This window comes from Eurypyga helias, unplaced genomic scaffold (genome assembly GCF_000690775.1).
Source record: "Eurypyga helias isolate BGI_N326 unplaced genomic scaffold, ASM69077v1 scaffold12344, whole genome shotgun sequence".
Taxonomy (NCBI): Eukaryota; Metazoa; Chordata; class Aves; order Eurypygiformes; family Eurypygidae; genus Eurypyga; species Eurypyga helias.
This window is the reverse complement of record NW_010246908.1, coordinates 11,210-35,948: the sequence shown is the minus strand read 5'-3', so window position 1 is coordinate 35,948 and position 24,739 is coordinate 11,210. Positions and strand designations below refer to the sequence as shown.

The following is a 24,739-nucleotide window of genomic DNA, read 5'->3' as shown; positions in this document are numbered from 1 at the left end:
GCTCTTCTCCTACCACAATTCCAATTACATAAAGACCCTTTTATTGGTGGGGTTAGCTCTGACGGTTTAAGGTCAGTTAATTTTTGGAAAAAGAGATTGTGCAAGAGATCTAAATACTGAAGAAAACACTAACACAAAATGCTTAAGGACTAGAAATTAAATTATCCTCAAAAATCTATGTTCATGATGAAACCTTTTAAGATCACTAACTGCACACACAAAGAACTGAATTAAATAGGATGCTGAAGAGTCCCAACCTGATATAAAGCAAGAGTGTGTCCGTATCTCTGGAGTGGCCCTTTGGATACAGGTACTACATTCCATATACTGCTTTCCAAATTGTAGCTAGAAGAGAAATAGAAAAGTAAACATTTTCTACCTGCAGAGAAATAGGGAATTTTATATGTTTGAAGTAACTTCTGTTTTGCAAAGCATGCACACTTGATCAGTTGCTGTTGTTTATCTGGCGTGGTAATTTGTTAACAGCAGTAACATGATCACTTTTAACTGTCATAGCCGTGTATGAGCTCGTGAGGGTGTACAAAATGCTCATCAATGAAAACAGAAGCAGCTTCCAGGTACCCATCAACAACCTCAGAAAACAGGACAGTAACTAAAAGTCACCAGACTTGAAAGAAAGTTAAGAAACCAAACTGATATATTCACTCACACACACCAAAAAAATTAAACTGCTTGTGAAACAATCTTTTGCACTACATTGAAAACTTGTTGTTGAGCACCCATCACTCAGTTGTTAGACTGATTTTTATTTCCATTAAAATCTAACTAACAATTAGTCCATTAATGGATTAAAACACAAGATGGAAAAGACACAAAAAATAAGAAGATGACTCTAAGAAGATAGAAATTCTAAGAAGATAGAAAAGGAAATCAACAAAGATAATGGGATTTATTTTGGATGACTGCAAAGGTGTGGAAAAAAAAAAGAGGTAGACAAAAATAGAATAAACGTACTAATAACCATATCCTATTACTTTCATTTACCACATTTAGGGCCTGTACATATATACAAGTCACACACAAACTGTCATAAATATGAAGTGAAATGTGAATGACGTACCTAATCCTACTGGCAGGGCACCGACAGGGTAAGTGCATGCATTAAATACAAGTCTCCTATAATTAACTTCAATAATGCAAATAGCATTCTCAATGTACTATCCGAAAAACATCAGCACGTGGATTTCTTTGCTATATTATCACTACAAACTTTTTTTAACGTTTTGCAGCAAATTAGAGCAACAGGTTTCACAAAACTGAAGAAATTGCAGATTAGTATCACATCTAGATCGATGTTACCCATATTTTAACTTTTTTTTAATCCTAAGAAAATCACAAGCAGAAAGTAACACTATTAATAAAGAACCTAAGGACACAAAACTTCCAGTTAAATTGCAGGATAGAAGCTACCTCACTAGTAAGATCTATTTTGCCTAGGCCACATGAGAAGGGATATGAAAAAGGAGAAACCACTTACTTCAACACCATTTGGAACGAACTGTAGTTAAAAGTGTATCCACCAATCACCCACATAAATTTCCCGTGTAGGACTGCCTTATGGGAAGCCCGGCCCACAGAAGGGCTGAAGGGTTTTACGTTTGGTAGAATCCAGTAAGACTCTGTGGAAGGGACGTTCAAAGAACAATCTGGACCTGTTTTGTAAACAAATGTGCAATTTGTACAAACTGTTAGACAGGGGTGTAAAAGCCAATAACGCAGAAACAGGGGAGGCTTAATTACAGATGTCAGGATTACTCATTCTGATAAAATACAGTATACACTTTTATGTTTAACAGATGCTCAATGAAAAAAAACTGACAACAAGGGACATCAGTCAAATTGGAAGTGTTAGATTAGCTGAAATAATAATGATATATTTCAGCATTCTTCTCAGAAAACATACTGTGAGTGTCACAAACTGAAAGTAAGGCATAAAGCATCACATTTTTGGATGCTGTGTAAGTCTAAAATGAGTAGCACAGTATACACAGCATGTTACCTCTGGAGAGGAGTTTATGCCCCATTTGAACAAGACAGTGAGCTTATATCATGGCAAATAAAACCACAGTTAATTAAATTACAACATCGACTGTGAAGTGCTTTTTAAGAAGAATGTTTTGAATATTTAAATTTTATTAAATTTTATAGGTGATTCTACAAATATAGAAAAATCCACAATCATATATTCTTTTGGAACATATTTTAGCCAATTGTTTTTTCCTAAATAAGGATTAGTCAGCAAAATGTAATTTTTAAATTATATGACTGTTCAAAATGTAGAGCAGAAACATTTATTTTTCAATTGTTCTGTAACAACCAAAATGTGAACTCTTTCTTATTAGTTTATTCTCTAGATGTTGGAAGAAATTTAAAATCTTGTTCTTTAAAATCTGAATATATTCAGAACATTGGTAAAATATATTTTTTTTAATGCAGCATATGCACTATTTGCCTCTTGTCAGTGACCCCACAGCATTACTGACTAGCTTTATTTCTAGATGGGAAACTGAATTTTTAGGACACCAACGTGTTCTACTTTAAGCATTACTGATCATGGAATCAGCTGAGTAATAAAACTACACATGAAATTCAACACAGATAAATTTAAGACTATGTAAGGTATGTTCTACATTGACTAAAAAGAAAATAGTCTCTTAATTACCCATCACTAATCAGCAGTCAAGTGTCACCTTCAGGTAAGTCATGAAAATATCACCTCAACATTCAGCAATGGTCAAAAAAGCAAATCATGTATTAGGAACAGAGAACACCATTACCCCTGCTGTACACACCAGCAGTTTGCCTACACCAAGAAACCTTTGTGCCCTACTCAAAAAAAGATAGAGCTGGAGCCTGTATACAGATGAGTAATAAGGATGTTCAAAGGAACTGAATGGCCTCTGTAACTGGAACTACTACGTTGACTAGGACTGTTTCACTTGGAAAAAAGAAAATTTGGAAGTGAATAATAAATGTCTATATAGTAAGGGACACAGAGGGGGTGATATGAAAAGCCTACAGTCTCTGAATACAAGAATTGAGATTTATCAAATGCAGCTTGACGAAGCCACATTCAAAACAAACAAGGGGAGGTAGTGCTTCATGGAAAAAGTGTCAGATCTCCTTGGCAGGTACCCTGACAAAGGATGTTCTGGATGCAAAGGTTTACACCAGGTCAACGAGAGACTGGTCAAGAATTTAGAAGAGAGCGCTGCGGAAGATTACTAAATAAACTAATTAAGTAATTTAAAATTATGAACATGATGTAAAACATCATATTCTTTGGGTGAGGGAAGATTATGTTTTTTCAATGTGTATTAACATTCTTTGGTCAATTTGTTACAATTACTTCTTACACACAATGGCCAGGTTGTGAGAGTTGGGTTTGTTCAGCCTGGAAAGGAGAAGGATCCAGAGAGACCTTCCAGTACTGAAGGGAGCCTACAAGAAAGCTGGAGAGGGGACTTTTTACAAGGGCCTGTAGTGACAGGACAAGGGGTAACGGGTTTAAATTGAAAAGTGGGGAGGTTTAGATTAGATATCAGGAAGAAGTTCTTCAGGGAGAGGGGGGTGAGGCACTGGGACAGGTTGCCCCGAGAAGCTGTGGATGCCCCATCCCTGGAAGTGTTCAAGGCCAGGCTGGATGAGGCTTGGAGCAACCTGGTCTAGTGGAAGGGGTCCCTGCCCATGGCAGGGGGGGTGGGACTAGATGATCTTTAAGGTCCCTTCCAACTCAAACCATTCTGTGATTCTATGAAATAATCTGTAGCTAACCCGATGTCAATTTTTCATAGTAGTCTATAGAAGAATGAAGTCTACTTGTATCCAATGTATCTTCTATTCGTTAAATGATGGAGACACTCAATTCCCATTGTTCATTATACCTTCTACCCAGAAAAGATTAATGGTATTTAAATGAGGTCTAATTAGAATATGAACAATTCAGTATAGTATTTCTTCAGCATTAATAATAGATACTGTAATAGTATCATAACCTCAGCAAGATTCTGATTTGGTAAATCACTGGAGGAAAGACTTAATTTGAATCTAAAAGTGCTTAAAAATAAACAATTGATAAAGTATTCTTTGATCAAGGAAGAGCTTAGAATTATGAAAACGGTGCCCCCAGTCAGACAACACATTTATGTCTTTGATTACTGCTGCCAGTCTTGCACTGAAATGTAGTGGTCAACAGTGCCCCCTAGTGTCAAGTAGTGAGTAAAACACACGAACTACTCGCATGCCATTTGATTTGAGGTTTTCATTTCTGGAGACAGGAAACCACAAAAATTCATATAGCAAATCCAAAATATATTTAGATCACACTGACTGTATTAAAATGAGGATAAGCAAAAATTTTTTTACAGATAGTGAACAATGCAAAAATCTTTACAATACCATTAACCAGATCAGTGGCTGAAAGAATGCCACAGGTAACTTTCTTACAACCTCAGTGCTTCATTGCTGATCTACACTGAACAACAGGAAAGGCGAGAGAGCAGAAATACCGTGTTCTCAGGTCTTGCTCTGGCATGGAGGAAAGACACATTCTAAGGAGACTCACCTGAACTCAGGAGCTTGGAAGCAGCATTTTTTCTTCAAAGAACACATCAATACCCTGTGCATGATGTGCACGTGCATTCAAGTGACATCAGTTAACAATGTCACTAGAAGAGTGGCCTCCCCTCAAGGATTACTCTTTAGTCATCATACTACTGGCACCAGTTTTCACATGGCTGCACCATGAACCAGATGAGGGAATGCATCCAAGTTAAAACTTTCCTTTATTTTTAGCCAGGCTAGCTTTTAATCTGGATGTGTTCCCTTATATGTTTCGCCTTGCCCACGTGCACGTGGTTGTGCCAACACAAGTAAGACTGCATAGCCAGGACTGCTTCTTCAGTCAAAGTGTCAAACATTCATGACTATCATGGTATGTATTAACCAGTACAAAAACGGAATACATAGTTGAAAAACCCAAAGTAACAGAATAATACTGACATCTACAGAAACATTATTTAGAGAGAAAGAGCTTTTACATGGCTATTGCCTTATAAAAGCGAGGTAAACATAGGACTTATAAATATAATTTACAGATTTTCCTACTTAAGTACGTATACCATGAAATATCACCATTATTTCAGCATAAATACATTTTCTCTTCAGAAGCATCATATTCACTAAATACATGCCTTTTGTGCAGAGCGCACTGCAGCTGCAGAACAAAGATAATGAAAAAAATGTTTTAGTATTTTCTATGCAAATACGATTTTTCTCCATTTATTTAAAATTGGATTTTTTTCTTATCTTCCTAATGTGTCACTCAATCCACTGGAGGAGAGGGGAAAAAAAAAAAAAGGCTTTAAAAACAGTAAACAACTTTATAAACCTGAATTGGAAGTCAATTCCATTATCCTCAAAGGTAGGAAGAAATTCTATAGGTTTAAAAAAAAGCGATTTACTCACACAACACAAGAGAAAGAATCTAATTTCTATTTATTGAGGAGTTTCATGAACTGGCAAAGTAACAATCTGTTCCAGTAGTTCAAGTCATAAGATCAATTCCCAACTAATGAGAAAACATCATCTACAGTCTTCAACCCTAATCTTTTCCTCTGGGATCACAAGACAAAAACGAAAGTATTGACGTGTTGAATACATATGTCACAGTCCTGTTCTTCATACAATCCAATCAAAGCATTTAAATAAGGTAATGGTAATTTATTCTGTATGTTTGATATCTGTTTGTTTGGGTTGAGAATTATTGCTTTAACATAGTTTTTTAACCACCACAAACACAAACCCAATATTACTATTCTCAATTACACCATAAAATCTTCATATGATAATGAGTTGAGATTATGAAAAGTATTTTTTAGAAAAGACACCATGTCTGAATACGCTTTCAATAACAACTCTATTGGAAGTTTATCAAGCAGTATATCATCTTTCTCACAGGACGGTGATGAGGTAGTAGCTAGATTAAGATAGATTTAGATACAAAGTTGCTAAGCAAACAAAAAGGTGAATATTGTTCATGAATGGCTCACAGGCATTCTAATAGTAGGTCTACTCACGTATGCCCATACTGCTACTGCACAGCTCTGCAACGTCCATACGGCATGTAATTAACCCCCCCCTCCTGCAAACAGTCTTGCTCCAAATGAGACTCAGTGGCAGGCAGAGAGATCCTGGCTAGGGCTCCAGCTAAACCAGCACGGCAGCAAGCTGTGCCAAGACTCAGCCTCCTCCATGAATGAAACAGAAATCCCAACGCACACAAGCTGATGCAGTTCTTCAAATGCCATCTGGTTGCTATTATTCTGTCCCTTTTCTTTCCTCATCCAGGAAGAGTGGACCATCCAAGTGTGATCTGGGCTTGGGGATTCTGCAGGGTAAGCCTGATCAGGCAAGCCAACGGGGCAGCACTGCCTGCCACTGGCGCTTGCTACACAACGGAGCCCTCGAACTGTCTGACTTAGGTCTCAAGATCAACCAGGCTGGCACAGGAGAGCAAGGCCTGATGCCACAGCCACCTCTACTGGAACCACATTGCATGGAAAGCCTCCCCAGCCTTTCGGCACTGCGCACACGTGTATTCTTTAGTAGACTCTGCATCAGATTTGTCATCTTAGTATTAATCAAAACCATATTTGCTTCTTACTCTCTAAAGAAACAGGGACTTCACAGCTGAACAGTAGCTGACAGTACCCATTGGATTAGAGATTTTGAGGTTCTGTGCTAATGCCAGCAGGATATCGAGCTTTAATATCTATGCTAACAACTTTTAGAAAGCTTCACAGCTCGAAGAGTCAAAAGCCTCCTTCCAATTTTCAAGCTAGAGGTATCGATGGCCAGTTTACCCCAATTCTTCTACCAGGGTTGATATCGCTAGACTTCAAGACTTGGTCTGTCTCTTAAGTCTACACAAGCCACAGATGTCTACAGACAGCAACACTATTCCCGCTCAACCTCCATTTTACCAGTTTAAACAAACCTTGGGAGCCCCCCCATCCTAACAGTTCTAATCGCTGAGCCTGTTTCATAGAATCACAGACTGGTTTGGGTTGGAAGGGGGCTTAAAGACCATCCAATTCCAACCCCCCTGCCATGGGCAGGGACACCTTCCACTAGACCAGGTTGCTCAAAGTCTCTTCCAGCCTGGCCTTGGACACTTCCAGGGATGGGGCATCCACAGCTTCTCTGGGCAACCTGTTCCAGTGCCCCACCACCCTCTCTGTGAAGAATTTCTTCCCAATATCTAATCTAAACCTCCCTGACTTCAATTTGTACCCATTACCCCTTGTCCTATCACTACAGGCTCTTGTAAAAAGTCCTCTCCCATCACCCTTGTAGGCCCCCTTCAGATACTGGAAGGCTGCAATGAGGTCTCCTCGGAGCCTTCTCAATTTGTAATCATGAAAGTGTAGTAACAAAAATGAAATATAGTACTAATGTTTTCATATATTTAACTGTAGATTATGTGACTGATCATCCCGCTAGTGCACTTGGCACTTTACAGCCTACAGTTGATAGAGTATATAAAATTAAGAATACAAATTAGTTCATATTCTAATGAAGATAGATGAGCAAATTTTCTCTGATGTCACCTTGCACACTTCAAACCCAGATTATAAAACAAATTATTTTACATTTAGAGACTAAGAGTATTAAATTTACAATTTATACTGAAGTAATTAAACCCCACACATTAACCCTTTTTTAACAGGATATTCTGGTGCTCCTTCATATTTAAAGCAAATCCCACCTTTGTATTACCAGATTTCATTAGCAGTCTTATGAGTAGATTATAAAAATCATGTAACAATATCAGTCCCATGATCAGTCTTTAAGCAGTATGGAAAGATATCAGTACCAAGTTACTTGCGAGTGGGCATGCTGAATATTTTACAATTAGCAAGCTGTGTTCTCCTTACTATTCCCTTATGTATTTCCTGACTTCTTCATTTTCAGTGATTTCCCATCATCAAATGCTGAGTTTCAGATAAAATATATTGCATTTTCTTGTCATTTTTCTTACAAATTATTTTAGTATGAACTACATTGAAAAATCCACATTTGAACAGTTTCCCTATTCAATCCCACCATATGTTAAATTATTATTCCTTTCCTCAAATTATGATCTGGATCTTTAGACACTGCTTAAATTAAGTTTTGAGCTGCCTGATTCGCTCTCTTCTCTTCTTAAATAAAGGTGTTCCAGATAATGAGCTAAATTTAGCAACTTCCCTTTATCAGGGAGATCAGCACTATCTATCCCCTTCTTCTGTTGAATGAAGAAATATAGTATTGCATTTGTTCATTAGTTTAATCAGGAATTTGCATGTTCTGTTGCCTTCCTACATTTTATGTACATGCATTTTAAATAAATATTTAGAAGGTCATATATTTATTTTAAATGGATTATATTTTTCATTAAAACTCACAAGAGGTAGGGGACTTCCTTCCTAAATCTCAGCCTCATTGCACACAGAGAGCATTACCAACCACTTAATACAGCCAATCAGTTATTGAAATGAATCCAATAAATTCTATTAAACATGTTTTCACTAATCACCAGTTGACACCGCAAAGGTATTTAAATCTCAAGATGGCTTTTCATTTAACGGTGCTGTTCTTTCTTTTGCAATAAGGATACTTGATTTTCCTCACACAGAATTTTCAGACACTAGGTTTCTAATTATGATAGCTATATTTTGTTTATAAATTGCATTAAGTTCTCCAAGGACACCTGACATGTTATTAAGATCAATCTGAACATAAAACTGAAGAACTTGTGTCCAGTATATAAGAAATAACAACTCATGTTAAGCCAATTTCTTTCTATGAATTCTGTATACGCATAATTTCCTTAGACAATTCTCATTTCTATGACACACATAATAAGATTTACAAATACAAAGTGCAGAAATTGGATTTTTACTCAAAATTGAGGATGAAAGGATTCCTTGGGTTTGTGTTTCTGTGAGCATATGTAGTACTAATGCACATCTATTTAACAGGTCATCTCCCAGTCATAAAACTGCAGTTACTTCTGATTGAATTTATACTTGCCCAGGAGAAAACCTGGAAAGTAAAATCTAGAGAAGGAGGGGATTATCACACTTCTATTTTTTTTCCTTCCAAAACCAGGTTTGCCGATAGCAAATGTTACATCATAGGTTCACTTCTCTGAAAATACATACTAGCATGCTTTCTGTTCAAGAACATCTGGGCACAACAGGCCAAAATAACAGAATTCAGTCCTCTAGTCACAAGCTCTCTCCAGTTCTGCATTCCGACTGCCACTGCCTGATCTTACATCTGAACCCTTCTCCATCGGTTTCAACAGACGACCACGACACAAGCACAGCTTTGTTAACTCACAGCTTTGAAGAATAAAGCAGGCCAAAGGAGAGTATGACCTCAAAGCCTTCCACTGAAGGAGTGGGAACGAACTCAACTGCAGGTAGTCCTTTCAGGAAACCTAAGTCTAGTATGGACACACACTGACACAGTAGTTCTGGTCACAGTCAAGATGCTGTTAGAATAACCACCATACTAATGAGCCAGGCAAAATAGAGAATTTTACCAGTGCAGGAGACATAGGACTCCTTTCATACTTGTATTGTTTACTTTTCTCCTTACATAAAGGTTCATTTTTCTCTGGAGATATGTTATAAAATTCAAGCTGCCTGAATTGCTAATAGACTTATTTCAAAGTTAATTAGTTTAATTTCAGAATCTGGTCTTCTGCTACATCTCTATCTGCTAGAAGCAAATCTGTTGGGAGGAACAACTGACTATACACACACCCGATTTCTTATTGGTGTGGTAAGTTCTGGACTAGATCCGATCCCCATGACTGAATGCCCATTTGTGGCTGGTGTGCATTATGTGCAACCCTGGAGCTCCTCGTCTGGTGTAGTTTCATCTAAAAGGAAAGCAGGTCCTGTGTTTTCAAACCACCTCACAAAGAAAGCCAAAACACAGTACACATGAGGGATCAGAACTGCTTTGAAGGTGCCTTACTGGTCCTCTTAAAGGTTAATGTAAACACACCCCGTAATTCCTCCCTATTACAGCCCCTTTTTGCTTTGCTTTACTGATGTTCAATGACCAAAGTACCAGTAGAGTTTCTCCTAAATTCAATAGTCTTCAACTCTCTATTCTTTTTTTGCACCCAGTGTGAAAAGTACCAACACAAGAGCATCCCTAGATCACACTGGATCAGGGAGATATCATTCCTGTGCAGGAGTTATCAGCAAGGAGCCCCACTAAGAGTTAGAGTTACCACCAACTCCTTAATCTTCTCATCACAGGATCGTTTCCTAGAAAGCATATCAGTTTTGTGGCATGACTTGAGTTCTTGCTATTATTTACACTCCTCCCTAAAGTACCAATCCCCAAACTGGGGACTATAATCCATTGTTCTCTCTCAAATGCCTGTCTCAGAGAAAGGGTCACTTGCTCAGAATTCCTCATGTGAATTATTACCTATAGTGATTTGCAAGTCTTTTAACAATCTTTCTAAGACAGCCTTTCATTTGCCAATACCGCCTGCAATCTTTCTTCCTACATCATTTTACATTAAGTGATATTAAGACCATTTTCTAAATTATTACTTTGAACTGGATGATTTTTAGCTCTCTAAGATGAAACTATCTTGCTTTATTTACCCCACAGGGAATCTTTATTTACCCCACAGGGAATCTTATTGTCTTACCTGAAAATTTTATCAGGAAAAATTATATGTGATAATAGAGATCTTTTATAAAATGTTGTTTAACAGACAAAAACTGATCATTGGAAAATTCTCCAATTAAGCGCTCAGCTACCGTGTATTTTACAAGCACCTGTATTTTGAATTCCTTCTGTATAACAGCTTTTAATCTATTTACGATGTGGCAAGATAGTTATTTCCTTTGTATGGTATTAAATCAAGTTCCCTGAAGAAATCATGGAATATCTCTATTAACAAGACCTGCAACATTACTTTCAAGAAGCATACAACACATTCATAGTAGTTAGCAATATTTTCAGCATGTCCAAAGATAGTGCCTTTTAAAAACGTGAAACTATTTACAAACCTTACAGTCATCCTGCATTTTTAAGCCCATTACAGAAGTTAAATGTTTTGAAATCTCTTCTGCTCATTTACAGCCTGAGATAGTGTAACACAGTGTTCCTTGTACCAGAGAGAATTTGCTGGCTGTAAACATATATTCAGCAAAAGTTACCATCCTTCTATAAACCTTCTCTTCAACTTCTTAAACAGGTCAGATAGTGCTGCCTGCAATTAGTCTTTTGCCTCAGCCAAGTCCCCATTTCTTTTTTATCTGTGCCTAGCAAAGAAAAAGGGAGCAAGATCATAGTTTTTAAGACGTGTTTTCCCCTCTCCAAGAGTTACATCCACAGCCTGTATCAGCACGCATTGACTCATTCTGCTTTAGAATACCAAGACAGATTAGACAGTAATTGGACAGTGTAATACGGTGTAGTACTCACAAAAAGAATCAATCTTCAGGAAAAACTTCAGCTTTATGTTGCCTGAATAATTTAAATTAACCAGATTCAAGTAAATACTAAATTTTCTTCCTGTATGTACTTCTGAGACCAACCACCTCAGCGATACTTAACATTATTAAACATCATCAGCATTATGAAAAATAATCCTTTTAACAAGGAACACATTCAACAAGCACCTTTTTGTACAAGTTAACTTTTTGCTAAAACTATTATTAAATTACTTGCTTTCCAAGCCTAAAAGTTTTAATCTCCATGACATTATTCTGTGTTTGTACGACTAGCAGCTAACTGCAGACATCTACAACATTCTTCTTCCAGTGTATGTACCTAATGAGAGGACCCTATTTCTTACTCAAAGTAATTATTCTATCCCAAACAACAGGGCTCTACTCAGACTACTTGTTTTCATGTGAAATTTTCTTCAGAGATGCTCCTTCCAGAGCATCCACAAGATGTCACCATTGTAAAAGAAAGAAACTCCATGTGTTGTAAAACATTAAATACCTTTTTTACATTCTGAACCATGGATTTTGTTTATTGTACATCTCAATCAATGCAGTACAACGATTATTTTTTTTTTTAATATAGGGACTAAACACACTCAGAAAAAAAAAATAAAATCCTCGTCAAAAACATAGAAAATAAGACACTAATTTAGCCAGTTGGTTTGAATTGCCAAACACAAGAAAAACTTGGCAGACAGCAAGAACAGTAAGGTAAGTAGAAATATTGATGGTTCCAGCAAATAACCTACACCAAGATATTGTCAGTGTAGAAACTGTAAAGAGAGTTTAGAGACACAAATAAGTAAATAGAACAGAGAAGCAAGTAGCCTCTCAGAAAGCTTAAGGAAAGTTTGGTATTGGTTTGTCTTTCCTAAGGAACAAAAACAATTATGTATACAAGCCAGCTCATCAGGCACACAACAAAAAAAAAAAAATTGAAAACTATGGAAATGTCATGAAAACCCAAGCAACAACTAAGCAAGTTATAATCCTACTCCCTGTAGGAAAGACTAGGAAGCTAGTATGCACAGAAATACTAGATGAAAAGAAGGTACTAACAGTGAAAGTTAGAATTTTGTGCTAAAAACTTGTAAGGAAGATGACAGCAGTGTAAATAAAGAAGTAGCCCTAAAAGTATTTCAAAAGATTTCGGATTTTTCCCCATTTTGTACACAGCAATCTGAAACTGCAAAGAATCAATGCATAAATAAAAGGGTGATAATCTTGCTGCAAGTCCTGTTCACAACTTCCTTACAGAGATTAAGCTTTCAGGATCTATTTTTTGTGCACTACAATCATGAAAGGTTCTGGAGGGCTCAGTAACAAGTCTGCCCTGTTTCCATTCAATGACCATATTGCTAACCCACTTCCTTTCTGTGGGTACACTGACTGCCTTTTAATGAACGACTTCATTAATTATTAAGAAGAGAAATGTATTAAATCTCATGGTGTCTTTGGTCTAATGGGTGTGACAACTAATAGTGGTCAAAAAGTAATTTCCTCTGACATGCGAAAAAAATCAGCAATAAAACACAAGTAAAGGCAGGAAGTAATGAGAAGAGGGCATATCAGCTAAGTCATCTGGAGGTATTTTAACATTTCTTTTAAGAGAAGAAAGGCAATTTCAATGAATAGCAACCTAATCCAATGGAGACTTAATAGGAATAGTGAAGGACTTAAAAAAAACACACAAACATCTACCATAATTACAGTAAGTGAATTAAACACTTAGGTTCTTAAATAATTAACCTTTAATAAGAAACAATTATTTATGATACTGGGAGTAAAACTGCACGCGCTTACAGTTCATCCATTACTCCACAGCACGTGTCCACGTACACATTCTTGTACCACCATAACAATACAGGTCACCTTCTTTTCTCTGAGAGCCTATACAGACACTACATACCCCAGAGAGTGAAGAGTCACTTCATGAAGCACTAAAAACACTATGTGATGATGTGACATCAAGCAAGAGGGGAAGAAGATCAAATCTATCCAGACATTAAAAAAGTTAATAAATAGGAAATTAGGCTACGGAGGAACTTTGCCTTCAGAAGTGCTCACAACTCTTGAGTAATTACTGCCTTTTCTTTTTTTTTTTCCCAAATCAGTGATCCAAAAAGAAAAACGCTTACCACAAGAAAATTTGGGTCCAACATCTCCACAGTATCTTCAGACAGAAAATATCAAAGCTGTGAACCTTATGTCATTGCACACATCTAGGTCCACATGAAAACTTACTCCAGAACTCATTTTTTCATTTATCCTTATTCTTTAAAGATGCTAATTTGCATACTAGATCAGATGCATTAAAAACAGTTCTTTTTCCAAGGTGAACTTGATTCCAAAGAACAGAACCTTACCTTGCCAGCTATCATTGCAAACACACAGCTTCTCGCCTGTCAAATCACAGTACCCATGATCTGGACTGCCACAGTTGGCTTTACAATATGGAATATCACAGGCTTCTCCCTTCCAATACTTGTCACACTCACAGTATACCCGGCTTGGTACAGACACACTGGTTGTGCACTTTCCATGTTCTGAGCAGTTATTAGGACAGGAATTAATTCTGAAAAAAATAGGTAAAATAAGGGAAATGACAAGCCAAGAGTTGAAGACAGTGGTTTTACCTGACACTATTCCAACAGTATTTCTTAGACAAAGTACTTTTGTATTTCCTGAAAAATTTCAATGTACTGATAAAACACAACTTAAATTATGATTTTACAGGCAAGTGGGTTCACCCAGGTTACATACAAAGTCTGTGATGCAGTCAGGATCATAAACATCTTGTACTTTGACATTAAGCAGAAGAACAGGCCCTGCCTGGACAGATCACCATCTATTTTTTCCTATGTCTGAGTATAAGTACTCTAGTCAGTCCCTTCAAATGCTTATTATCTCTAGGAACATCCACGCTGGAAATGACTGTGAGCAGTAACCCTTAAACTCTCCATCATACAGTTAAAGGGTTTTCCCAAGTGGCTTTGGTCCATGCTATAAAACAGTACGTGTAACATCTAAGGAGAGTAAGACTGGTAAAAATCAAGCAAGGAAAAATACAAAAAGGCTAATATCCTGAAACTACTTACAGGCAGCACTTCATGCTTTAAAACCTGAATAACAGAGGCACTTTAGCCTTGCCTCCCTAACTTCATAGTCAGAGATGCAAAGGAGGGCAGATAGGCTGGAAGAAGTCTGTGACTGTTATAGGCATGAACATTTCTGTGACACACCCTACTAAACACTGAGATCACAGGCAACTGGACTGCAGAATTATGCAAAGTGGCTCCAGAAATGCAGGCAATTCCTTGGAGACAAGGAGGGATGGAGGACGCTGAAGGATGTGCGGCCAAGAGTTTCCACAGAGTATTGCTCTCAAGCAGTATGTGCCTGAGGAAGTGTCTGAAATCTTTCCTGATGACACACAGCAAAGGGATGGGTTGAGACTCAGAATAAACAGTTGCTACAAACCCCTGATGATTATAATGCAGACTGCTTCCCTTAGACGTGAGAGCTGGACACCGTTCACAGCCCCCTGTGCTCTTACCAACGAAAGAGCTGAAAAGGTCAGGGAAGACTTGTTCAAGGCTGGCCTTTGGCCAAGTGTAGCTGTGGTAAGAGAGCCAGGAGATGTCCTTTCATTTTTTAGACTCACACCTCAGAGGACTGATTCTGTTACACTACAGATAAAAAACCCAAATTAACCCACTTCTGAACTAACAAATGTCCTGGGGGTATTGCCTAGCACGCACACAGCATTAAAAGCACTGCTGGCACGAACTGCTGTATGCCAAGGCTGTGAGGAACCTCTCCCCCTGACTTCACTGGGAGTCTCTTCTCCAGGAAAGTGAACAGTTAAGTCTTCCCAGCAATAGAGATCGCCGTTTAAAAGTAGACATATTCCCACTCCAACGGGCTCATTAAGGGTTCAAACAGAATGGGAAAACCTGCATCAGCACAGTTGGAAGTAGGTCGCCTAACTCCAAGGAACACAAAATTTACTCAGATTTTTGGAGTAACTATTGTTGCCTGCAGCTGTCATGGCATTTTAGTCACAGATGCTGCGCTTCTGTCTTCCCCTAAACAAAGGAACACGAGACAAGACAAAGTCAAAGATGAAGTCAAAAAGGAAAAAAGATAGTCAGAGAAAGAGTGCAAGAGATCAGCGACAGAAAAAAAATTAATGCAACCATAAAAAACAATAGTAGCTACTTCTTTTAGCATAAAAAGTTACTGTAGGCTCATAAAAAAAAAGTATCCACTGCACTAAAAGACACAGAAAATTGGCGAGTTCTGTGTGTAATGGAATTAAAAACTGGCATGGTTTTTTCATTTATTTTAAATCTTCCAAAAAATTAGGTAATTATATGTAGCACGCACCACATCACCAAGTCATAAAAGAATGCAGAGCACATACTCTCATTTCTTAAGAATGCCATATCATACTGTCATTTGCTCCCAAGACAATCAAAAGAAGTGCAATAAAAGCTTCAGGGATAACTGAAAAATGTCTCTAATTACAGCAGAGAAGTTTGCCAGGGGATCGCATTTTACTGACGTCAACTGAAAAAATTTTAAAATACCCAGTCTTCCAGACTGCCCCTTGCAACACAACATATGTAGTGAGGTTTCCCAAACTCTGAACAGCTATTAATTATGTGGTAAAAGGTGGGCAAATTACAGAAACAATCTTTCCTTAGATAATTTAACAAAGAACTCTGCCAAGAGTAAGCTACGGTCAGAAGCACAAACAAGAATTTCAACTGATCAAGAATACGACAAAAATATTACAGGTACTTCCACATTTGAAGTGCAGTGCTGGCCACCACATCCCAAAAACTGTGATTTCAGAATCTGAAGGAATTGAAAGAACGGAACAAAAAAAACTTCAACCATGGGAAAACTATCACATGAAGAAACAGGTCCAGCAGGACCAAGTCATCCCTGTCCTTGAACTAAAGCATCCAGTATAAAAAGACACCACATCATGTGTGCTAATTATGTCCAAAAAGAGTCAGAATTTACATTCAACAGCTGGTGCATGTAAGAAGGAAAAGTCTCAGGTCAACTGGGTGCATCTTTAGAGCCTCTGACACAGAAAAGCAAACTGGAGGAAAGCAAGAATAGATGTATTAGGCTAGATTTTGCCAAAGAACCTAAAAGACAGCACACATAAGAACTGTGAAGGCACAATGCAGACCAAGATGGACAATAGGAGGTGAAAGTACCCAAAGAAATGGAATAAACCCCTTGTAGCTGGCACAAAAATAAAAGTAGGACTTCAGTGAAGGTTTCAAAAGACATAGAAGCAGTTTCTGCAAGAAAAATCAAGCAACAGATGATCCTAGTTCAAGAGAAGGAATTGACATGACAGCAGATACAATCTCTCCTATTCCACGACAACTGCAGGTGTTGGATAGATACTGGAAGGGTTACATTCTAATTCAATATGGCATAGGAAAACATACTCTTGGAATGGCCATGTGGTTTCACTGAGCACAATATACTTTATCCCATGGGGTTTTTTTGGGTTTCTTGTGGGTTTTTTTGTTTGGGGTTGGTGGTTTTTTTTTTCAGTTGGGTGGCTTTTTTTAACTGGTAACATGATGACAACTCATTACACCCCAGCTCCCTGGTTTTAGAAACATACCACAAAGTATAACTTTACACAAACAGTAAAATCAATAGATGAACACCTTCCCTGAGTTTGCCATTCTCCTGAAAGGAATGATGGGCTAATTAACAAAGTAATTACTTATGAAAAAATACTTACGAATAAAAAATGTTAAATCCAGTTAGGTTATAAGCAGCATCACTAAAAAAGTGTAGCAATGCATACCCAGATGTAGTAACTACTTCAGGAACAGTTTCATTTCCACGCACTTCAGGGACTATTAGACCACTGGAAAAGAAAGTGAGAATAATGTGTTTAATCAGTCTTGGGAGGGAGAAAGGGGGAAGGAAAGAGAGTTAGTTATTCTGGTTATTAATTATACAACAAAATAACTCAGAAATCTCATTAAAAACTTTTTAAAAAACAAAGTATAAACTTTATATAAAAAACTTCTCCATGCTTCTCCAAGGTAAGGTATAGTTTCCAAGAAAACAAAACAAAAAACCTCCTCCTCCCTTGCACTGACTTCAAAGGATTAGCATCCTGTGTCTTGTCTTAAATAAACTATAGCCCACACACATACCATATTCTTCCTGGCATGTTTCCCAAAATTGTAATGGAAGGGTAGGAATAATCGAACTGAAAAATTTCTGTAGAGTCCAGGAATGTAGAAAAGAAGTGTTATCATTCATGTGCCCATATGCCCGGATTTTTCTCTCTTGGATACATAGAAAATGTGTGCATGGACCTAATTCTTTACCGCAACACTTTATGGTCATTTGAAAGGCAAAGAATTAGTCTTTACTGTTCGTTGTTTATTGTTGTTGATTTTACGTTTATTTCTAAACCTTGTCACAAAGTAATATTATGATTCTAGATAACAAATATTAACCTCAAGAAAGATTCAGTTGTGTAGCAGTTCTCATAAGCTAGTAATATAACAAAAAGGAAATAAATTCCATCTTTTAGGTTGATAGCAAACTTGAGCTCTTCTCCAGGACTTAGAACCATTTGGTAATTTTACCCACTATGACTTAGCCACAATGATGCCCAGTAATCTAAGGAAACATCTTAAAAAATTAGTGCTTAAGATAACCTTTGTATCAAGTGCCCTGAACAATTCTACTTATTCTGCAGAAAAAAAAAAATAGAAGGCATAACTTACACATAGTGCAACATTGCCTGAGTCACAGATTGCGATTTTTCCTTAAGTAGGATCATGAAGTGACACATTTAATGCACATTCTAACTCAGGCGTCACTATTGGAAGCCTACTGGAAAACACATTTCTGGTTGCCTGTCTACGAGCGTTAACACTCCTTGCAATGTCAGCATTAAGTACAACCCACAGAACGGATTTCTGCTATGATCACATAACCAAAAAAGTAGTGGTTTACAACTGTTCTAACACAATTTTACATACATGCCCCCAGATATTAACAAAAGAAAGCAAGCTATTTAACAAAAGTAATGTTATGTTTTCCCCTGCAAACTAAAAATGTCCATACATGACTACTACATGACTGAAAGGCTAATAAATACACTCACCTAAATACAGCTATTAAAGGTGCATATATTGAATCTCCATCATATACATACATATGATCCCAACTACATTCTGTGGCAAAGTGATTAAATCTTAATCTTAGTATTGCATTTGGGCTGGAAAAAAAAACCACACATTGATGTAAAACATTATGTACAGAAGTACTGATTCCATAAGACAACTTACAACAAAACTGATCATGCCAGCATACTCTATTAAACATTTTGAGTACTAAATAAGCATTTCAGAGAGTTAATTTTTTTTTAAAAAGGAAACAAATATTTCACTTTATCTTAGAAAACTTTAAAAATACAATCTTTAGTCCAAGTTTAATAATCCCTGAAGTTAACAAGAGACTTAAGTTCACTGGCTTTTATCAGTATTCAGAACCACTAATTTAGAGCAATTAAAATATTCCATTTTAATATACTAACTTTATTTTACAGTGTCAGGAGGATGAGTTTTAAAGAGTCTTTCAAGACAAGACCACCTACACATCCTCATTTCAGTATTATACTAGTTATCAAAAATAAAAATCTTAAACCACAAATTTAAAATAGCAAGTAACATTAGTGCAAGATATTGCTCTTGTTGTTGTTCTTGCCCCTCCCCCCCTCCCCATCTGACACCTGGGAGTCACATTTCACCGTTTTTTGTAGAGATCCAGATGGGGAATGTAAGATTTCTGAAAGGGGAATTTTCTCATATGACAAAATTAGCAGATTCCTAAATATATTCCACGCAACAATACTGATAATTTTCTTGTATTTAATTTTACTTTTTCCCCCCCACTGACAGGCATGAGTACAGTTTGTCAGTTTGGAAAACATATGGGTTTTTTCTGTGCAAGAGATCATTTGGAGAGAGCTCTTTGTTCATTTTTTAAAAGAGTTACTTTATACATATGTGACTTGCTTGTGTGTTGACATTTTGCACTACGTTACAGTGCTGCGTTACTCTTCCACATGCTGTGCAGCATATTGTTTCCTCCAGCTACGCACTTTACAATCTCCTGCAAAGGGGAGGAACACAGCAAAGACTTGACTTCAAAGCAGTTCGTACACAGTCAGTCCTGAGGCATGTTTCCACTTTAGCACAGTGTAGTGCAGTGCAAATATTCCTGAGCTGGCTTGGGTGAAAAGAGAAGGGTAGCTATGTCAGAAAGATATTCAGCTATAGTCTAGTCACCTGGATATTGAAGCTTCATACTTGAATGCTTTTGCAAACTACCCATAACTTCACTGTTGTTGTGTTTAGATTACTATCTGTACATAAGCAGACCAAAATTAGATGCGAGAGATCACTTCTGAACTGCAGCAACACAGCAGACATCTAAGGTAACTGAGATTATGACAATACGGAAATACAGAAGAGAGTAGTTTTTTTCTAGAAGGTCAGAATAACAGACCTAACTAAATTCTCTGGCAAAATCCTGACCCATAGACTAGGTCCCACTGAAATTTAATAAATTTGTGACATTAACAGCCATATTAGTGTGTCTGTCTCCTTATTTCTTTGTGTATGTCCATGTGTTTCTGTGCTGCATAACTGAAAAATTAGCAACAGACTAGACATCTAAGCTGTATAAACTATGGGCACAAAACGATTTTAGAATGAAGTACATAAAGAAAAACCAGGATACAAAACCAAACACTTCATAGAAGCACTAACTTTTGAACAACATGTAACTAAATAATTACCATTAGACAGAAAGCATTGTGTACTTGAAGCCACTGCTGATTTATCAGTGCAGAGTAAGACAATGAGTTAAATAATAGGATTCTGTAATCACATACCTTCTGTGAAGGTATTCAAACAGGCAACAAATTTATTACACGGTTCTGAGAGCTTGCAGCATTGGCCAAGTTCCGTTCCCATTCACATTGCTGGCAAAGTTTGGCTGACATCGGAATTTGGCCAACCCTGAGCAATCCTGAAAATCCTACTACAAGGTGGGTTTTTTTTGGTTTGGTTTTGGGGTTTTTTGTGTTTGGTTTTTGGGGGTTTTTGGGTGGTTTTTTTGTTGGTTTTTTTTTTTTTTTTTTTTAAGTCTTAAGTATAATATTTAAACAAAACCAAAACATAAAAGCCCAGAACTGTTTATATTGTATCCAGGTGCGGTTCCTACTTGAGGAGTTCTTTGGATCTCTAGAAGACACACCAAAGTGTCAGAAAACTTAAGCTATGAAAATAAATACTTACTATCCTTCAATTAACCATGTACATTTAGTTTTATATTTATAATTTATTGGTCCATCTGTTAAATATCCAGAAGGTTCTGTCAACCTACAAAAGAAAAAACAGTGCTGTAATAAAGCAGAGACAACACAACAAAACAGACAGGATCAAAATGCCAACAGATTCTTTCTGGATGGAAAGAAAATTGGGCTGGGGGAAGACTTGAGTCTCTCTTCACATTTCTTGTCACATTATTTTCACTCACAAAAACTAAAATTCTGATTATTCTATATCATTGATTTGCTTTCTTCCCCTAGTCAACCACAAGGCTTGTAATTTTTCTAGTTCAATAGCAAGCAAATACTGTATATAATTTAAATTATCCTTCACATTAAATGGATCCAAGCCAATGTAAAGGGGGGTTTGTTTCAGAGTACTTTGGTTTGCTTTGCTTGTTTTTTTTACCATTGTCTTACATCTTACTTCTTAAGTTAGACCAGAGCAGCAGTGGGAAAACTGTTCTAGACTGAAAGAAATGAAGAGATACATTTAAATAAGCACATCTGCCAGCCTGGCCTTCTCTTCCTGGTCCATGATGAGACATGGAAAAGCAAAACAATACCAGACTATACATAAAATAAATAAAATGCATACAAACAGCTATAAAAGGTCAGACCAAAAGGCCATCATAACCCAGTACTCTGTCTCTGCCAGTGGCCTACAGTGTATACTCAGGAAGGGATTTAAATCCCTACAGAAACTCCCCACTACGTTACACCACCTTCAACAACTTGCCGCCCAGGAATGTTCTCAGCCAGAGATTAACCCAAAACCAATACCAAGGCACAGTGTCTCTCCTAGGAGTTTGCTGTGTAAACCCATGTAAACTTGTAGCATCTAGAACATCCTGCAGGAATGATCTCAACCGTTTCTGTCCTCAGCCTACCTCTTGGCAATTTCATCTGACGTTCTTAGGTCTTGTACTGGCTGAGGTGATGAACAACAGCACCTTGTATACATGCTTTATCCCACTCAAAATGTTATGATCTGTGTTGTTTCCCTCACTTCTCTCCACTGTCCCTTTTGCAATCTGAGAAATCCTTGCTCACTTAGCTGTTTCTCATATGGAATAACAAAGTTTGATCATTTTCTGTGTCTTTACTTAATATATCTTTCTAGTCTCCTATTCCCTTTCTGAGATGCAACACAGATCAGCATATTGTATTCAAGATGCAAGTGAACCATGAATCTGTAGAGCAGAGAAATAATAATTTCTGCTTTGTTCTCTATTCCCATCCTAACATGTTATTTGCTCTTTCAACAGTGCTACTAAGCTGACATTTTCAACACAGCTAGCTGCTCTACCTTTTTTCTGAGTAATAATAGATAGTGCAAGATTCATTACCTATAGAAATTAATGTAGAAATAGAAGCTTCTTCCTCCATTCATATACATTACTTCACATTAATCTATATAGAGTGATAAAATAGCAGATGAAATTCAATAATCTATTACCATAAAAGCTTTCTGAAAGAGCCAAGTATCTTCAGCACAGTCTGACTTCACTGTTTACCTAATTTTCTGCATCTTTTCTGATTATCTTCTATAGTTCCAGCCTTAACAAACACCACTGGTAGCTTTATTCTACTGGCAAAACTTACCATCCTACTCTTCAAAATGTTACAACGATGACAATGAATACAGATACATACACAGAAATACTAATTTATTTCAGTACAGTGTGGAAAGATAATAAGAGAAAGTTTCATTGAATAAGTAACAAAAATGAAGGAGTTTTTCTGTTTTGTTTCAGTTTTTTTAACAAATTAACATACTAGGTGTAAGTCCAAATGCAATGCTGATCAAGCTGACCAAGTGACAGCTAAATCTTCTCACCAGGAGTATAGCTAAATATGAATTCAGTATCTGATATCCTGGTCTCTTTGAAACTGTGTACACCAGTTTGAAAACTATCCACTACCACATCCATTGCAAATTATTTACATTGCAATTCATATCAAACGCTAATTGCATACATATTAACAGAGGTCTGTAATTCCAAACATAAACACGTGGGAAGGAAATAAAGCAAGAAAGAAGAATTTATGAGATGAAGTCTGCAAACTCTTAGGTTTTTAAACAAGTTCCTTCATCTGTTCTGTAAGAACTAGCTTCAGTTTGTGAGGCGCACTGTAAGACACTATTCAAATCCCTGGTGGTTTCAATGAGGATCTTTTTTTACCCTCACTTTCCTTTTGACGAAATAGGACAAAGCTCTCTAATATGACGAGCTGTCCAAATAATTGTACTTCAAAACAGTTTCAAGGCATAAAAGCAGTGTTGATAATGTATTTTATGTTTCTGAATAAAAACAAAAGCAGAAAACACCTGGCAACATGAGCAACAGGCTGGGAGAAGGGGGGGAAAAAAAAAAAAAAAAGCACCACAAAACCAACCACCACCATATACTTCAGTCAGCCAACAGCAGAGAGAAAATAACCCAATACATCAAGCTGGTCTGAACGCTGCAGAACACCACCCCCAAAAAGCAATGGTTCCTGGTAAGCGTTATACAGATGTGGTACAGCTCGTAAGCAAAGCAGTGAACGATGAGGCCCAGCCGGTAACTCACACTCCTCCCTTGCTGCATACGGGAGAAGCCACAGCAATGGCCACGGGGAAAGGCTAACCATGCTCCTGCCAGAGGTTCCCATGTGAACCTGGAGGGAGGGTCGCACTCAGAGCATTGTGGTCAACAGCTCGATGTCTGACGAGCGGCGTTCCCCAGGGATGAGTACTGGTTCCAGTGCCATTTAACATCTTTGTCAGTGACATGGATGACGGCATTGAGTGCACCCGCAGCAAGTTTGCTGATGACACCAAGCTGTGTGGTGCGGTCGACACGCTGGAGGGAAGGGATGCCATCCAGAGGGACCTGGACAGGCTGGAGAGGGGGGCCACTGCCAACCTCATGGAGTTCAACAAGGCCAAGTGCAAGGTCCTACACCTGGGTTGGGGCAATCCCAAGCACAAGTACAGGCACAGCAGGGAAGAGATTGAGAACAGCCCTGAGAAGGACTTGGGAGTAACCACGGATGAAAAGCTGAACAAGAGCCGGCAGTGTGCGCTGGCAGCCTTCCAATACCTGAAGAGGGCCTATAAGGAGGGGGACTTTTTACAAGGGCCTGTAGTGACAGGACAAGGGGTAACGGGTTTAAATTGAAAGTAGGGAGGTTTAGATTGGATATGAGGAAGAAGTTCTTCCTGGAGAGGGTGGGGAGGCACTGGGACAGGTTGCCCAGAGAAGCTGTGGATGCCCCATCCCTGGGAGTGTTCAAGGCCAGGCTGGATGAGGCTTGGAGCAACCTGGGCTAGTGGAAAGTGTCCCTGCCCATGGCAGGGGTTTGGGACTAGCTGGTCTTTAAGGTCCCTTCCCACCTAAACCATTCTATGACTATGATTCTGCTCAGTGCCTAGCCATGGAATACTTTTGCTTGAAGAAGCACAAGACACATGCAGTTTGTTTATATTATTCTTTTGTTGAGAAATACTAACTTTACCTAAAGGTATACTTTCATGTTTATATACACGAGAAACAGATTTTTCAGGGTTATTTCTGGCTTCTTTATATATTAATCACACTGCTCGGACAATGATGAACATAATATCAACCTATAACTTAGCAGTCTAAGTCACACATCACTGATAGTGAAATCAAGCTAATATTGGTGCTTGGCCCCTAGCAGAACCTTAGCAAAGCTGATTACAGGAGAAAATCCTGTCTGTGTGCTAGATTGAAGACATTAATTTTTTTTTTGATAAAGAGGCAGTGATGCA

The 24,739-nt window shown here is 37.8% G+C and overlaps 1 protein-coding gene across 1 annotated transcript in view; it reads right to left on the bottom strand.

Moving 5' to 3' along the window:
* The window catches only part of ATRNL1 (attractin-like 1), a gene marked incomplete at its 3' end in the record, with an annotated part of 77,419 nt that extends 55,497 nt beyond the window's left edge, over positions 1-21,922 (bottom strand). Inside the window, exons 1-7 of the mRNA XM_010150575.1 lie at positions 21,849-21,922; positions 20,927-21,010; positions 18,727-18,840; positions 17,338-17,466; positions 13,922-14,130; positions 1,499-1,673; positions 258-345 (exon numbers count right to left, since the gene is read on the bottom strand). Of these exons, the coding sequence (XP_010148877.1) occupies positions 258-345; positions 1,499-1,673; positions 13,922-14,130; positions 17,338-17,466; positions 18,727-18,840; positions 20,927-21,010; positions 21,849-21,922 (873 nt within the window). The remainder of the gene's footprint in view (positions 1-257; positions 346-1,498; positions 1,674-13,921; positions 14,131-17,337; positions 17,467-18,726; positions 18,841-20,926; positions 21,011-21,848) is intronic.
* Positions 21,923-24,739: the final 2,817 nt, after the last annotated feature.